Here is a 16,667-nt window from a genome sequence, read left to right on the forward strand (position 1 = left end):
AGAGTTTTGATTCCGATGAGACTGGGGAAGGATACTTCAGAATAACTGACAGTGAACTCCGGCTATTGAGCGCAGTGCCATAAATCATCTTCCAGAACCATCATGGCCGACTGATAATGCGACTCCATTATCGCAGCGATGCCGTGGAATGCTGCAGCTCCCAGCATTCCGGGGTCATGTCGTTTTAGCGCCGCACGGCTCAATCATAATTTTCTTTGATTACCAAATGTTTTGATTTGGCGGTGAGAACGAGGTCGCTCACTCGGGTCGTTCGTGATGTTTCGCAGCGCTCTGGAGTCATATGTTGGATGCCTTATAATAGTGGCTCTCAGTGTGGGAAGTTAAACACTGTTCCTCCTTCCTTTCTAGCATGTTAGTATAATTGGACTGTTTGGATCCTAATTTATTATTTATTTCCCTAGCTAGAGTGGAGACACTAAATCACATCTAACAACAAAAAATCTGCTCCGATTGAATCTCAGAGACTGAATCTGTTCAAAATGGTCTTCTCGCCTGATGTGGATTAAACGACGGGACCTCGGTATGGAAAGGGTTGAAAATCACTGCCTTTAAAATCCCCCATGATGACACTGTCTAGCGATGTAGGGGTTGGAATGGTTTGTTGGTTGGTTGGTTGAACGAACCTGGGCTGGAACCCGGACTCTTCCTGGGAACGGCGGTCAGGCGGAGCAGAGGTTAACAGGCGCTCAGCCCTCCTGAGCAGCACCGAGGCATCCTGGAGCCCTCGGACCGCTCTTTGCTCATCTCCCGTCTCAGACAAATGCAGCGTAAAACAGGCCATCTGTCGACATGTCCAGCCTTCAGCTCAGATGTTGGGAATTGATTCAGTGCGTTGTGCTGCTCCAAAGCTTTAGATGAATTCCACCGCGTGCAACCCTGAGCGTCCTTGATATATCGCTGGTGTTTATGAGCTTATGCAGATGTCTTTAGAAACCGTATGAACTATAACAAATGTTCCTTCTGAGGGGTTTTTCGGCGCTCTAGTATAAATCAGTAGTTTCATAGATGCTGTAGCGTTGTCGCTCACGGAGCGGTGGCAGACATTATGTTTCCTCCTTGGTAACTGCGGGTTGCACAGCAAAGCTGGAACAAGCCGCCACCAACCTGGGCTGTAATTTGGGTCGCTGTGTTGGTTCAGCTGGGCTGGTGCACACGTTGCCTTGTGGGCTAGGAGGCTGAAGCAAGGATCTCACTCTGAAGCCGTAATAAGCACATCAGCTTTCAACACGGCAGATCCCTTGGTATGAAGAACATGAACTGGATACATGGAAATGAGACTGTATACCGTACCGTACAAAACTTTTTTCAGTGTACTGAAGTGTCAAGCGTTGTACCATATAGTGCCATGGAATGCTGTGTAGTTCGATAAACAGCTGCTCTCTTATCTTATTTCTGTAGGAACTGCACACCACAGAAAAGACCAAACTGATCACACAGCTGCGAGATGCCAAGAACTTGATAGAAGAGCTGGAGCAAGACAAGGTGAGTGAGGGGTTCCTTCAGTTTCCTTCCTTTAGGTTCCTGTAGGTTCCTTCCTTCAGGCTCCTTCCTTTAGGCTGCTTCCTTTAGGTTCCTTCCATCAGGTTCCTGCAGGTTCCTTCAGTCACATCTTGACTGAATGTCCTGCAAGTCATCCTTCTCAATGAAATATAGAGATGTGTTTGTTACGCCACTGAGTGAGGAGGTCATGAGCCTGGAAATCTCCTGCTGACGCTCTTAACCTTTGACCCTGGCCCTGCAGGACACGGGTGGCGGCTCTTCAGAACCTGCTGTGAGGAATGTGGAGAGCACCGCAAAAATGTCTAAATGGTTACAAACCCGGAACGTGACTTTTGCATGTGAGATAAGGATAGAGTTTCTTAATGTAATCCCCGCTTGCCATGCAGGGGATGGTCATCGCTGAGACCAAACGCCAGATGCACGAGACTCTGGAGATGAAGGAGGAGGAGATCGGCCAGCTGCGCTCCAGGATCCAGCAGATCAGCGCTCAGAGGGAAGAGCTGCAGGAGCTGAAGGAGAAGTCAGAGAAATCAGGTGAGGATTATAAAATCTGTGTCTAGTCGCCTTGACTCTGAATCTGACAGACGACAAAGGGGCGGAGTTCTGTGCCTCTCGCTGCGTTGCAGCGTTCAGTGTAAAGCCTTCAGAGCGGTGCTGTTGCACTGAGCGTCTGGGTGATGGCTGCTCTCCTCTCGTAGCATTCGAGAAACTTGAGCAAGCGGAGGAGGCCCGCAAGCAGCTGCAGGTCCAGATGGAGCTGCAGGTGAAAGAGGTGGAGCAGGCCGGTGAGGAGGAGAGGAAAGGCCTGCAGAAGGAACTCTCACGGGTCAAACAGGAGGTTGTCACCATCCTGAAGGTCAGAAGGTTCTTCCCAGATGGAAAGTTTCTGCTGTAATAACCTCCCAATAATAACAATGAGCACCACACTTTTTACTGACAAGTAATGTGCTTTTTTTATCTTGCAATTTTTTCTTACAGATTTTTTTTCTAAGCGCTTGGGCTTCCGTCTCCATCTTCTCCCGCCATATTCCCACTGTTGACATGAACAAATATATATGTAATAAATGGATGAATACTTAATAAATATATTAACATTTTCTAAATGGAGATTATATCCATCCTCGGAGTGAAATTGCAGTGTTAACGCAACACACATCAAAACAATAGGCAATAATAATAATAAAAATAATGATAATAATGACTATATTAATAATAATTAATAATAAAAAAAAATTGCAATAATAATACATATAAATGATAAATTCATTGCCAATATACAATAAATACGTTGTCCTTGTTTGCATGCATACATATCATCTGTACATATATTGTATGTACTGGTGAGGTATTAAGTGGTTATAACAAGGTAATATATCCATTATTGCACTCTGTGAATGTAGAAGTCATTGGAGGAGACGGTAGCCAACTTGGAAAAACTTCACTCTCAAGCTCTTGCTGCAAAGGAAGACGAAGCCGCTGATCGAATCCACCATGCAGTGGTGGGTTTCGCTATCTGCTTTAAAAAGAACACAAAAATCTGAATTTTTATTCAGCAAAATGCACAAGATTAAGGGCTTATGATTATGTCTCCTGAAAGCCAGCGAGTCGAATCATCAGTGCCGTCAGTCGCCTGAGATTCTTCAAGTCGAGCAGTCATTTTTTCTTCTTGTCAGTGTGCATTACAATAAAGGATAAAACAGATAGAAGCTTAGAAAATGCACAGGGATAACATTTCAAATCCGAATGCTTCACACATATAAATGTATTTTTATATGTGAGAATGGAACACGGCTCTCCGTGCGCCCCGATCGGCGTGTCCCGTTCCTCCAAATAAGACAACTAAAAACAGTGTGGGGGTGGGGCACGGAGGAACGGGGCACGACTTGTAGACTCCTTAAGATTATTTTCTGCGCGTGGAGAGGGGGTGATCGGGGAGAGAGTCATGGAGGAAGTGTCCCCGTTACGCACGGTTTCGTTCCATATGGAGACGTAAAATAAAATGACCTATATCGTATATACAAACACAATGTTTTGGTGCTGATCGCGGTCACCCCATTGCTGGCAGGTGCATCTTGGTGCCGTCGGAGAGGGAGACAGGTTTGCAAAATGGGCCCCGATCGCTCCCTCTCTGCCCTCCCCTCGCGGTGGTGTCCTAGGTGACTGCCTATCTCAACTATAGGCGCCCCGCCAAATGGTTGAATATTTGCATTGAACAGCCAAATCCGATTTGAGTTGAGCCCCTACATGTGATTTATGATTTTATTATTTGCATACACCCCCTGATTCAGACGTAGGGGAGACAAGGTGAAAATATACAAAGTTTTAAGTCATTTTTGGCTCAGAACTAACTAGAACTTGTGCCCTGGTGAGTATAATACATACCTTTGCTTTTGCTTACTATAGTAAAAAATGAGTTGGACACTTATTCTGTTTCCTTTTTTGATGCAAATATTGGTCATTTAGGACAAATAGGCTCAAAAGGTGTTTAGATCCTACCTGCAGATATCCTGTTATTGGAATTTACCTCTTTCTGAAAGCATTTGACCTGAATGTATTTGAATTTGCCTTCAGGAGCAGTGCAATGAGGAGTTTATTCAAAAGGCCAAGGAGAGCGAGCAGCAGTTCACACTGGCGCTGGAAGATGCAGAGCTGCAGAAAACCGCTCTGAAGTTAGAGGCTGAGAGCAGAGTGAAGGAGATCCAGTTGGAGCTGGAAGCTTCCAGAACTGTGAGTTTTTAAAAGATGAAAATACTGTCACTTCCTGTTTGGTCCTAATTTGAGATGCACCAAACGTTATCTGACGATATATGCTCTAAATATATGATCAACCAAGTGACTTTTAAATACAGAATCACATGAAACAACGTAAAAATAATACATAGTCCTCTGTTGATAAAGTTCTGTTGAATATATTTAGTAATTTCTATTTTTAAAAAAAGATAAAAGTGCATTTCAATTTGTGATTGGACATTGCAATATAAAAAAAAAAAAAATCAAAACTCCTGATGATTGAATCCCAGTTTTAAGTTGCTTTGTTGTAGCATTGTTATACATATAACATTAATAAATGTTATTATTTTACAATATGTTGTTAATAATGAAAAATGTCTCTGATTCCAGAGGATACTGGAGCTTGAGAGCTCTGTGACGAAGAGCTCTGAAGACGGATCAGTTTTGTCCCTCGAGTTCTCAAGTCAGATGGAAGAGCTTAAGGCCAAACACACACAGCAGGCGTTTGCTTTAGAGGAGAAACACCGAGAGGAGCTGGGAAGCATCCTGAAAGAGAGGGAGCTCCAGTTCCAAGCGCACGTCGAGGATATGAACCAGAAAACTCTGGAGAAACTGGAGGCGAAGCAGAGCGAGCTGGAGTCTCTATCTTCTGAGCTCTCCAAGGCTTTAGAGAGAAAGCACCTTCTGGAGGAGAAGCTGGCAGCAGCAGATGATGCTGACAGCTCTGCACAGCGGGCCCTGGAGCAGAAACTACACGACGAGATGGCCAAGCACAATGTGGAGATCGCAAGTATCAAACAGCAGCATGAACAGTCACTTGGAGGTGTAGAGAAAACTCTGAAGGAGGAGCTCAATGCTATGAAAATAGTTTTGGAGGAGAAAGAAGGAGAGCTTGCAGAACACATCCTGAAAGAAAAATCCCTTAAGGAGGAATCCGACACTATCCAACAAGACTTAACTGTAAAGCGTAATGAGTTGGAGGAACTGCAGCATGGTTTATCTCAGGCCCAGTCTGAAAAACAGGCTCTGGAGGAGTCTAATGCTCAGCTGAAAAAGATCTCAGAGGATCTGGTTCAGTGCAAGAGTGACCTGAAGAGTCTAGAGCATCAGCTGGAGGTCGCACAAACCGACTGCAAGCAGAAAGAGGAATCTCTTCAGCAGAAGCTCAAGGAGCTTAAGGAGGTTGAGCAGCAGCTGCAGCTTGCCAGGCAGGAGCTCTCCGATCAGGAAAAATCGCACAGCGAGGAGCTCAACATGAAGCAAGTGGAAGAGGGACGGCTGAGGAAGCAGATGGAAGATGCAAAGGCAGCTCATGAAAAGAAGCTTGTCAACACGGTGAAGGAGATGGAAGGTAAACTCAAATCACAGGAAACAAAGATGGATAAGATAAAGCAGAAGACCAAAGAAATGCAGGAGAAGTTCAAGAAACGGCTTCAAGAGAATGAAGAATCCATGAAGAAAGAACTTGCGAACAAGGAGGCCGAGCTCCAGCAGAAAGAAAGTCAAATCCAACAGAAAATTCTGGAAATGGCTGAAAAAAGCTCCAAGGGCCTCAGCAGTGCAATGTCAGAATTGCAGAACAACCACAAGGAAGAACTAGAGAAACTGCACAAAGCCCATAAGCATGAGCTTGAGGAGCTGGGACAATGCTGGCAGGAGAAGTTAGGACAACAGGAAGAGGATTTGACGGAGAAACAGTCCCAGATGGTGCAGGAGAAGGTCCAAGAGCTAGAAGATGTCTCTCAGCTGCTCAGCACGAGCAAAGAAGAGAGAGAACAGCTTCTACAGGAAGTGAAGGATCTGAAGGAGGAGCTCGCGATTCGAGAGACAACGGTACAGAAACTGCAAGCAGAGCTCAAGGAAGCTGCAGTGAAAGTTGAAGGTTTGTCACTGGGCGAGGCGTTGCTCAGAGAGCAAATGGAGTCAGTGGAGAGGAACCGCAACCAGGCACTCACTGAGAGAAACTGCCTCCAGGATGACCTGAGTACAAAGGAGGAGGCGAACAGGGCCAAGCTGAAGGCTTTGTCAGAAAGGTTTGCTGAAACTGAGAGACAGCTCACAGCTCTGAAAGCCTCCACATGTAAAGAAAGTGAAGACATGCAGACGAAACTCGAGGAGAGTTCTGTTGAGCTGCAAGGGAAGGAGACAGAGTTCAAGCAGCAGCTAATCCTCATCGGCAACCAAATGGAGCTTTTCTGCACAGAGATTCAGTCCAAGATGGACCACGGAACAAACAAACTCTACGAAAGAGTTGAGTGCCGGGTGGCAGCCCTGAAAGACAGAGTCGTGTTCACCCAGGAAAAGGTGGCACAAGTCGAAAACATTATCATTGCTAACGTGGATAAAATTCGCACTTTAGAGGACAATCTCTGCCGTCAGAAGGAGGAGAATGAGAATCTATGCAGCTCACTTGAGCAGGCGACTGCTCAGCTAAACACTCAAACGGAGCATTTGGAAGCCTTAACCCGGGAGAGGGACAGTTTGCTGAGGGAGGCTGAGGAACACTCTCAGTCCATCTCAGGACAAGTGCTCAGAATAGAGCGGCTCAGTGAAGAGAACAGAACAATATCAGACAACGTGAAAGCAAACGTCAGCAGCTTGGAAAGTATCGTCAGTGACTTGAAGAGTCAATTAGCGGGAAGTGTGATGGAGAAGGAGGAAGCCATAATTTTGTTGAACCAGCAGTATGAAGAGGAGAGGCGGCAAGCCATCACTCAAATGGAGGAGACGATGGAGAAACTGGAGCAGGAGAGGAGGTCTGCGGTGGAACAGGCCGACACACTCAGGAACAGTCTGTCTGAGGTCCAGAACAAGGCGGAGTCCCAGTTCTCTCAGAACCACAAGGCTGTTGTGTCTCTGCAGACCAGGCTGCAGGACATGGAACGAGAAATATCAGAGAAGAACGAAGCTCTGCAGAGTTTGACGGCGAGTATTGACGATCAGTCCATCAGCAAATCCGAGCTGGACCAGGCTTTGAGTGAGAAGGAGCAGAGGGTTAGCGCTCTTACCTTGGAGCTCCAGTGCTCCAACACCCAACTCTCAGAGCTTCAGCAGCAGCTGGCCTTAAAGACGGACGAGTGTGAGCAACTCACAGCTGACCTGAAGCAGCAGCTCGGCATCAGGGAAAACGAGAAAAGAGAGTTTACTGAACGGCTGCGACAGACGCAGGATGAGTTCACGCACAACGGACACCTTGTCCGAGAGACGGAGGACAAACTGCAGTTGCTGGAGAGAGAAAATCAAAACTGTAAATTAGAGCTGGAGACTCAAAGGGAAGAAATGGAAAAGATGAAAGGCGAGATGCTCAACAGCAAGGGGGAAAGCCTGAAGGCGACCGAAGAGAGATTGTCTGCAGAAAGTGCCAAGAAAATATCAGAGCTTAAAAAGAAAGCTGAGCAGAGAATTGGTCAGATCAAAAAGCAGCTAACCTCACAGCTTGAGGAAAAGGAACAGAGCATCCAGGCCCTGCGGTCGACCATGGAAGAAGTCGATGAAAAGGAAAGATCAAAAATACAGCAGATAGAGGCCTTAGAAGAGAGCGGGAGATCTCTACAGGAAGCTATCGCAAAGCTCAAAGAAGACCATGAGAAACAACTCAAACAAATCCAGAGCAACAACAGGATTGAGATGGAAAGGTCTTTAGAGGAGCTGAAAAGAGTGCAAGAGCAAAAACTCTCTTCTCTCCAAACGGATGCGGCAAGCCAGCGGCAGGTCAAGGCAGATGGAACTCAGTCCGCTCCAGAGGAAGTGAGGCTGAGACATGACGAGACAGAGGAGCAGAATAGAAACCTTCTGGCTGAAATAGGTCACCTGAAAGAGCAGCTCCTTGAGAAGGACACGCAGCTGGACCAACTGCAGAAGGCTCCAGAGTCTTCGTTGGAGCTCCAGAGCGCTGCACAGCAGAAGAAGGTCGAGATGGTGGAACACAGCAGCGCGGAGCAGGCCGGCAGTGCCAGAGAGAGCAACGAAGGAGAAGGCTGCGACACCGTGGATTCGCTGAAGAAGAAGCTGTCGGAGGTGAAGAACGAGAGACAGAAGCTGCAGAAGGACTTCACCAGGCTGCAGAAGGACGTGCGCTCCCTGAGGAAGGAGCACGAGCAGGACCTGGAGAGCCTCAAGAAGGAGCTGGTGGAGGAAAGTGAGGACAGGCTCAAGTAAGTTCAGTAACCCATATATTTCAAAAATTATAATTGGAGCTGGTTGATATATCGGTATAGAATCGATATTGTGACATGAGACAAGATATCGTCTGAGATATTGGTTTTCTCAGTCTCGCAATATATTGAAATGTTGTCTTAAGGCTGCATTAAAGTAAAGTAATGACATTTTCTTGGTTCCAATATCCACATTACTAATGTGGATATTGGATATTACATTACTTACCACTTTAATGTTGCCAATATCGCGCCGCCCTAATAATATTAATAAAGATAGTGTCCTCTGACATTGATTATGATCTTTAATTCATGTCATCTTGAAATAAAGATACCTTCATATGTTATGTAGTCTGAAATAATGATTGGAAGTCTTGACCTTGACATTGTCATGATATAAGATCTGAATATTCCACAGAGTTTTAATTAAAAAGTTTTATTCACACAGATTTACGCCGGGGGAAAAAAAAACATTTATTTCAATGTGACGAACCTCGGCTGAACTCTAAAACGTGCGGTTTTGATGAAGTAGATCTTTTTGTGGACAAATCTGTATTATATTGTTGTGATAATAAATTCCTCCAAATGGCCTGCAGCCCTTCGGCGGGCTCTTCATTTAGTGACACATGCTGAGAGTATGTTTGCTATTTTCTCCAGACATGAGCTGGAGGACCTGGAGATGAAGCAAAACTCTGCCCTGAAGCAGCTGATGAGGGAGTTCAACACACAGATGGCTCTGAAGGAGAGGGAGCTGGACGCCTTGGTGAAAGAGACCATCGGTAAAACCATCCGACCATCCATCCGGACGTCAGGCTCAAAATTATTCTCTCTTAGTCATCACGGAAACATCCTGGGCTCGCGTGTTACGGCCCCGTAATGTTCTCCCAAACCACACCGGGAGAAAGTCAATATGGCCGACTTTGATGTTCACCAGCGCTGATGAGGAAACGTGTGGTTTAAAAAAAAAAAAAAAGAAACATTGTTCAAGGGAAACGTGATTCACTTTCTTCCTAGATCCCAAAACGGGGGCGGAGCAAGGTGGAGGATCAGTGAGTTGGGGAACCTTGTGCTGCCTTCAAGCTGCTTTTGGGGATAAAAAAAGTACATCCTCTTCCTCTTCCTCAGGGAAGGCTCAGACTGTGGAGGAAGAGCTGATCCAGAGCCACCGTGAGGAGAGTGTCCAGCTCCAGAAGGTCATCGCTCAGAAGGAAGACGACTTGCACAGAACGGTCCAGAAATACGAGCAGGTTCTGCAGGTGCTGAATGCTTCAACAATGTCAAGGCAGTAGTTTTGTGCAGTTATTTTCTCGAAAGTGACTCAAAGGTATTATGAGAAGTTTTCCACTCTTTAAAAGGGATGTACTAAAAAAGAACCCTGGGGGTTCCCGGACCCCACGTTGAGAACCACTCATCTACAGAATATCACCCATATTAGAAATTGGGAGAATTGGAAATACATTAGATAACTACAAAACCATTTACTGCATATAAATGGTAAATGCGGTGCATTTATATAGAGCTTTTTTAGTCACACGACTCCGAGCTCTTTGCAGTGCATACCTCACATTCACACGTTCACACACGTTCATACATCGATGGCGGCAGCAACCGTGCACGGCATCAGCTCAACCAGAGCAGTTTGGGGGTTAAGTGTCTTGCTCAAGGGCAGGACACTACCAGGAGGAACCGGGACTAAACCGGCAATCTTCTCATCACTAGACGACCTGCTCTACCTCCTGAACTTCTGCCCCCTGTATATTATAGTACTATATTATATACATATATACTATACAGTGTTTCCCCTAGAATTCTTTTCAGGCCTGGTACGCACAGAATAAGCCCTGAACAGACCAGGCGTGCAGGATGGTATTGGCCTGGTCGGCTTCAGTCAGATGGCGCAGCAGGCGGTCTTCCCAAAAAGTAAACATTTGTCTTTATCTAGTGAACTCTTAAATTTAGGGATAGTTGTTATTTAAAGTGGCTCTGAAAACAGTGGCACTCTCATCACGTCAAACGTTTCCGAGACAGGCTAGGTGGAACGAGCCCGGAGCATGGACACATGTCATGACGAGGGCTCCTCTGTGTGTGTGTGTGTGTGTGTGTGGGGATGGGGGTTTTGCCTGTTGCTCGTTAAACCAACCAACGGGCAACAGCTGTACAGCCACACTGATTATGGGCCCCGATTTCCTAGACCCAGGACACGTGTGGCTGCTCAAACCACACCATCCCCACACCACACAGAGCTAGCGATGGAGCCGGAGAACAAGTTACGGAGCAGGAAAACAACTCTGTGCGCCCCAACAAAATCCCCGCGTGCAGCCCCACATGCCAGCCGGAGCCGCTTGCCCCGCCTTAACAAACAATCGGAGAGAGAGACAAGTGACAAGAAGAATTGCACTGTGATTAGGTTAGAGAAGTCGGGGCTATGTGGTTGCTGCAGTGTGCGTGCACGTGCGCGTGTGTCGCTGTCAGAGAGTAGAGTGAGCGAGCCTAGTGTAGCTGATACCGGATAATAAATGGATATTTGGCGTCATTTTTGGTGTTTAAAAAAAATATGGGGTTGGCTTGTTGGCCTGGCAGTCTGCCAGGCCTGTACAATTACTATTTCTGAAAGATATATTGACTTTATTTATTCGATAGTGGCAGTGCGGGGGGAAAGGGAAGGCAGGGGACAGAGAGAGGGGGGGGGGGTGACACGCAGCAAATGGCCTCGTGCTGGAATCGAACCCGGGCCGATGCCGTAAGGACTTAGCCTTGTGTATGGTACGCTGTACCCGTGAGCCCCCGGGCGCCCCAAGGCCTGTACAATTATAAGGGAAACACTGCTATGGTACTATTTATTAAGTATTATAAATGATGTATTATATATACTGTATATAGTATGTTATTACTATACACATTCCATATAGAACTACCGCTCATCTCACTGTTCTCTTCAATACAATTATTCCCCAAACTTTTACGTTAAGACATGATGTTATGCCCCCCCCACTGACCATCCCAATGGAAACATAAACCCTCTTTATTATATCTAATATGAATTCCTACTCAATGACTTTGAAACCGGTCTCTTTGATGAATCCGACTCTTTCCAAACCTCATCAAAGCTCTGAGCCCCTAAATCTGAATCTGCCGTCGGCCAACAGGAAGTGACTCAGCCTGTGTTTCCCCCTCAGACTCGGGAGGAGGAGATGGGGGGCAGAGTTTGGCAGGTGGAGAAGGAGCTGGAGGAGCTCCAAGCCCGGACCCGCGGAGATTCGGAGGTACGGTTTGACCCGGAGCTTTATTGTTCTCGTTAAACATCTCCCCGACGTTTCCCATGTCAGGAAGTTTTCTTCGCGGACCAATAAATGGGAATAAAAAGCGTCGCTGCGACGACGGGGGAAGCTCGTATACGGCCCTCGAGGTGTGGAGGAATTTAAGGGGAATTTTTAACCAATGTGAGAAATGTTGCAATCGGTAGAATGTGAAGGAAAATGAACTGTCTATCTGAATCTTTATAGCACGATCTTCAAAACCAGTAAATGTCGGTTCCGCAACAGGAAAATCTGTTTTTTATTACACTGTAATAAGCTTAAGCTATGATAGCAGGTAAATTGTTCACCGCAATTATCTATATGGCAATTGCTCCTTAACTAAAATTTCATGACCATGACCACCCCAAGTCCTGGAGTGTTCTTCACGTGAACCATCGTCACAGGAAGTGGAAATTGCGCTCCGTCCTCCTTAGTGTGAGCATTAGTTCCCTAATCCGTGGAAGCCTGATAGAACTGCTTTGGAAACATGTTCAAATCCCTTCAGATCCGTTGTTAGTATCTGGAAGTGTGAACCCGCTCTCACAGTCTGGATGGTTTGCGCTCCTTCCTAATTGAAGGGCTTTGTCCCGAAATCTCTGCGGCGTCTCATCACAGTCACACTCTGGCCTCAGCGAATCAGGCGCCGCTCCAATGAACGCCGGATGCCACGGGGTTCGCTCGAATCAGTCTGGAATGTTCTTACGGGAACGCTGAGTCGGCCTCCATCCCTGTTCCCAATTAGCTTCCCGAGAGGAGATCCTGGAGTTAGATTTATACTTTGTACTGTGTTCGCAGGGAAGAGAGACACAGGGGAGAAGCTTCACCAGGTGGAGCACTGAGATGGATATATACCATAGTGTGTGTGTGTGTGTGTGTGTGTGTGTGTGTGTGTGTGTGTGTGTGTGTGTGTGTGTGTGTGTGTGTGTGTGTGTGTGTGTGTGATATACAGTCTGAACTCAGTGGTGGAAGGAGTACTGCATGTACTCAAGTTAAAGTATTGTTACTTGACTGAAATTGTTCTCAACTACATGTAAAACAACTGGCGTTATACTTAAAAATACTTGAGTAAAAGTACAAAATATTCTTGTCAGACACTAATCTTTTATTAATATACAAAAACACAGGTACAGATAAAGCAGCAAACTAAAAACGTCTTAAGCCGAATGGGATATGATTGGGAGCAGCAAAAGAAGCAAAGAAGAATACTTGGTGTCATGAATACTTCAGGAAAAGTACAGTTGGAGACGTAAAAATGCTCATCAAAGTACCAGAAGACAAGGTAGTTGTAGTAGTAACTGTGCTCTGAACTGGGTAGAGAGGTACACTAATACGGCGCTGCATTTCTTTCTGGTGATGTCATAACTTTATGGGCTTGGAGCTCGGGGAGGCCTTTCCTCGCCCCGGGCCTCACGAACCAGCTCTCCTTATTAAAACACTCTCCTGCAAAGTGAAGTATTTGCTATGCTCCTATTTGCTTAATATTTACTGGATTCTAAAAATCAAGGTCATGGCGCTGCAGCTGACAATTGAAGTTTCCAGTTTAGATGACACAGAGGTCACAAAAAAGTGAATGTCTAATTTGTGGTTGGAGAAACCAGAGTTGATTTAGGATTTATCAGTTTTCACTGCTGGACGTCCGTGGACGAGGCAGGAAGTGATGCAGAATGACAGAACATGAAATAGCATGTAAACACTGTCAAGAGATGTGGACTCTAAAACATCTCCTGTTTCCTTCTCATTGCAGATGGGCGTAGAGGAACTGCGGGTGAGTTGGATGGTTCTAACACTAACTTTCATTGTCTACATTCTTAATATGTATGAACAGTTCAGTCAGTTGAGTTGAACCTCTTTTCCACGTCGCTCCCTGCTACTGCTGATCAATCCTTCTTCTTCAGGCTCAGCTGGCGGAGAAAACCTCTACGCTGAGCGCCGCCCGGCTGAGGGAGCAAGAGCTGGTGGACAGCGTGAGTGTCAGGGTGCCCTGTGTGGGTGCTCTGTGTGGGTGCACTGCTTGGTACTGTTTTTGGATGCACTGTTTGGTTGTTCTGTGTGGGTGCTCTCTGTGGGTGCTCTCTGTGGGTGCTCTCTGGGTGCTCTCTGTGGGTGCTCTATATTGTGTGCTGCTTGGTGCTCTCTGTGGGTGCTCTGTATTGTGCGCTGCTTGGTGTTGTCTTTGGTTGCGTTGTGTGGGTGCGTTGTGTGGGTGCTCTGTGTGGGTGCTCTGTGTGGGTGCTTTCTGTGTGGGTGCTTTCTGTGGGTGCTCTGTATGGTGCACTGCTTGGTGCTGTTTTTGGATGCTCTGCTTGTTTTGTTCTGTGTGGGTGCTCTGTTTGAACCAAGTGGTCCAGCCCTGGACAGCTGACCTCCTCTGGTTGTATTCCCAGGCTCCTTCCTGCCTGCGGCAGTTGTAACAAGTTAATTACAACAAACATCTGTTTACATCTGTTTACATTTGGTTTAACCTCATAAACTATCCCCCCCACACACACACACGGTCCTCCAGGGACGAGCTGCCCGACACGGCTCATATTTATCAGCCAACGATTAGTCCAAATCACAGGAAGCACTGCTGTTAAACAGCTTCTTTATGGTGCTTTAAGTATCCTCCTGCTTTCCCTCGCTGCAGATCCACTCTCTGGAGGACAAGATGAGATGTTTCCACAAGAAGGCGGTGGTGACGCATCTTGGGAGCTTGCGCACAGGTACAGAGACACATACACCTTCATTTGATAAACCCTAAAAATATATGAGAAATGTAGAAAAATTAGTTTTTTGTTTTTTTTTAGTGGAGTGTTCTGGCTCTCCTAACACAGCTGGGGGTGAACTTTTTATAGTGCGTGGCTGAAGGTACAGTACCAGCTGTAGCTGTGTGTGTGTGTGTGTGTGTGTGTGTGTGTGTGTGTGTGTGTGTGTGTGTGTGTGTGTGTGTGTGTGTGTGTGTGTGTGTGTGTGTGTGTGACGAGGCTTCCTGCTGGTGTAGTAAAGAGGATCTGCTGTCAGGGGGTGGGAAGCCATCTTGGATTTAATGGGTTTTGCAGATTGTGGTCTTGCATTTCCCAATGTGTGTGTGTGTGTGTGTGTCTCCTCCTCTAAATCTCTAAATCTTCCTGCTCTTCTCTCTTTGTGTGACCTGAGACTCCAGGTCCAGCTCTGGGTCTGATGTGGAAGTATTTATTATCACCATCATGCGCTGGAATTTTACACAGTATTGATATAAAACGATGATTTAAGATCATGAATTAAAGGGAATCTGTCTGAGGGAAGTCACGTAGGAGTTCACAGTTACGTAATAATGTAAACAATATATATAGTACTTTATATGGTATTGCAGCCTGATCTAAGATAACACTCTATTGATCAGGTAATATCAGAATGCAAGTATCTTCAAATAAAACTCTCTAATATGTCACTTATGAGTAATACTAGAATACTGAGGGTGGGTCAAAAAGGACCCAGTTACTTTTCAAACCAAAATATTTGAATGTACTGAAACTCATAATGAGTCCTGTTTGGTATTAATTAATTAACTAATATGTTCAAACCTGTCATTTAAAAACAAACCTAATTTGAAGTCAGGGCTGGGTGGGGGTGGGGGAGTGTGGGGGTCAGCAGGGTCGGGTGGGGGCAGTCGTGGGGGTCAGCAGGACGGAGGTATTTATTGGCGTGGGGTTTCTCCACGCTGTCTGATCAAAGCCTGCCGGGCGCTCTGTCCCGCTCTGTGTGTCACTCGGCTCCACAAGGTGAGGCAGGGCCTCAAACAGCGGCCCGCGGGCCACATCCGGTCCGTGAGGGAATATTTAATGTGGCCCGCCACAGAATGACTTCAGAATATAAAACTGAATTAATTTGAATATGACACATTTTTTGTACAATAATTGGCCGATGGACGTGTAAAAAAAAAAAAAAAGTTTGCTGTTCAGTTTGAGAGTGTGGACGGTTCGTGGAGGTTCTGCAGCTGCTCCATAGTTTCCTCGATGGAAGAAAGCGCCACGGAGAGGTTTTATTTGTGGGGCTTCGCTCTGGATCGAGGCGTCACCAGAACCTTCCTGCTGCTCCCATTTCCTGTTTGTTCTCACCGTGTTTCTAATGCGAACACGATGCTGCGGCGCGTGCGTCTCCCTGGCCGCAGCCGGCGAGAGCTTCTCTGTGTTGGATCCCATGTTCACTGTCAAATGTTAAATAAAGTTTCATTTGCATTTGATTCCTTCACTTTATCGAATTGATAAAGTTTTATTTGTGTTTTTAAAATTCCTCCTGTTTGACATCAATGTCTGTGTTAAGTTTTACGTTTTTTGGTTTTTTTTATGAACATGATTGGCTTTTCGAGGATTTCTGCGATGGATTGGTTGATTGATTGTGTATTGATCCTCCAGATCCTGGGTACCACAGCCCTGACTCGCTCTCGGAACCCACGGAGTTTGAGTATCTGAGGAAGGTTTTGTTTGAGTACATGATGGGACGAGAAACCAAGGTGAGTTCTGCGCCGGAGCTGGATCCCACGACCCGATTTTAGTATTGATTCAATGCGATATCCACGAGACGGATCGATACCGATGCAGTTCCATCCTGATATGTTGACATTGATGCAGAAATTAAATATTTAAATTCATTTGTGACTGTGGTTGTATTTAGTTTAGAAAAGCGGGGGGGAAAAATGGCATTAGTGGAAAAGGGGTGACATGACTTCCAAAAAAATGGTCAATATTTAAATGTTCGAATCAATTCATAAATAGAAACGATACAATTGCATCATATCAGAGTCTGGTTTTTAAAACGTTATTCTCGTGTTTTGATTAAATTCTCAAAGTGCATGAAAGCTGACGCAGAATGAAGCGTTTTGCTGCAGGAAACGTTTTGTCTCATAAAATCCAATTAACAACGCGGCTGTGAGTTGGGTCCTAAAGCCTGCAGGGTTCAGCGGTCGTCGTGGCGACAGGAGGTTTCCCATGATGCAGCGTGACTGTTT

The 16,667-nt window shown here is 45.9% G+C and overlaps 1 protein-coding gene across 3 annotated transcripts in view; it reads left to right on the forward strand.

Annotated features, from left to right (window-relative positions):
* golga4 (golgin A4) overlaps positions 1 to 16,667 on the forward strand; it is a gene marked incomplete at its 5' end in the record, with an annotated part of 30,704 nt that overhangs the window by 12,100 nt on the left and 1,937 nt on the right. For 2 of the 3 annotated variants that reach the window (XM_080016362.1, XM_080016364.1), the window contains 13 exons: positions 1,420 to 1,503; positions 1,908 to 2,055; positions 2,220 to 2,377; positions 2,922 to 3,020; positions 4,093 to 4,248; positions 4,642 to 8,405; positions 9,063 to 9,184; positions 9,531 to 9,661; positions 11,582 to 11,668; positions 13,446 to 13,466; positions 13,597 to 13,665; positions 14,328 to 14,403; positions 16,075 to 16,172. In XM_080016362.1, coding sequence (XP_079872488.1) covers positions 1,420 to 1,503; positions 1,908 to 2,055; positions 2,220 to 2,377; positions 2,922 to 3,020; positions 4,093 to 4,248; positions 4,642 to 8,405; positions 9,063 to 9,184; positions 9,531 to 9,661; positions 11,582 to 11,668; positions 13,446 to 13,466; positions 13,597 to 13,665; positions 14,328 to 14,403; positions 16,075 to 16,172 — 5,013 coding nt within the window. The remainder of the gene's footprint in view (positions 1 to 1,419; positions 1,504 to 1,907; positions 2,056 to 2,219; positions 2,378 to 2,921; positions 3,021 to 4,092; positions 4,249 to 4,641; positions 8,406 to 9,062; positions 9,185 to 9,530; positions 9,662 to 11,581; positions 11,669 to 13,445; positions 13,467 to 13,596; positions 13,666 to 14,327; positions 14,404 to 16,074; positions 16,173 to 16,667) is intronic. The other variant, XM_080016363.1, reaches the window with a different exon arrangement.

The sequence above is a fragment of the Zeus faber genome, assembly GCF_960531495.2.
Source record: "Zeus faber genome assembly, chromosome: 16".
Lineage (NCBI taxonomy): Eukaryota > Metazoa > Chordata > Actinopteri > Zeiformes > Zeidae > Zeus > Zeus faber.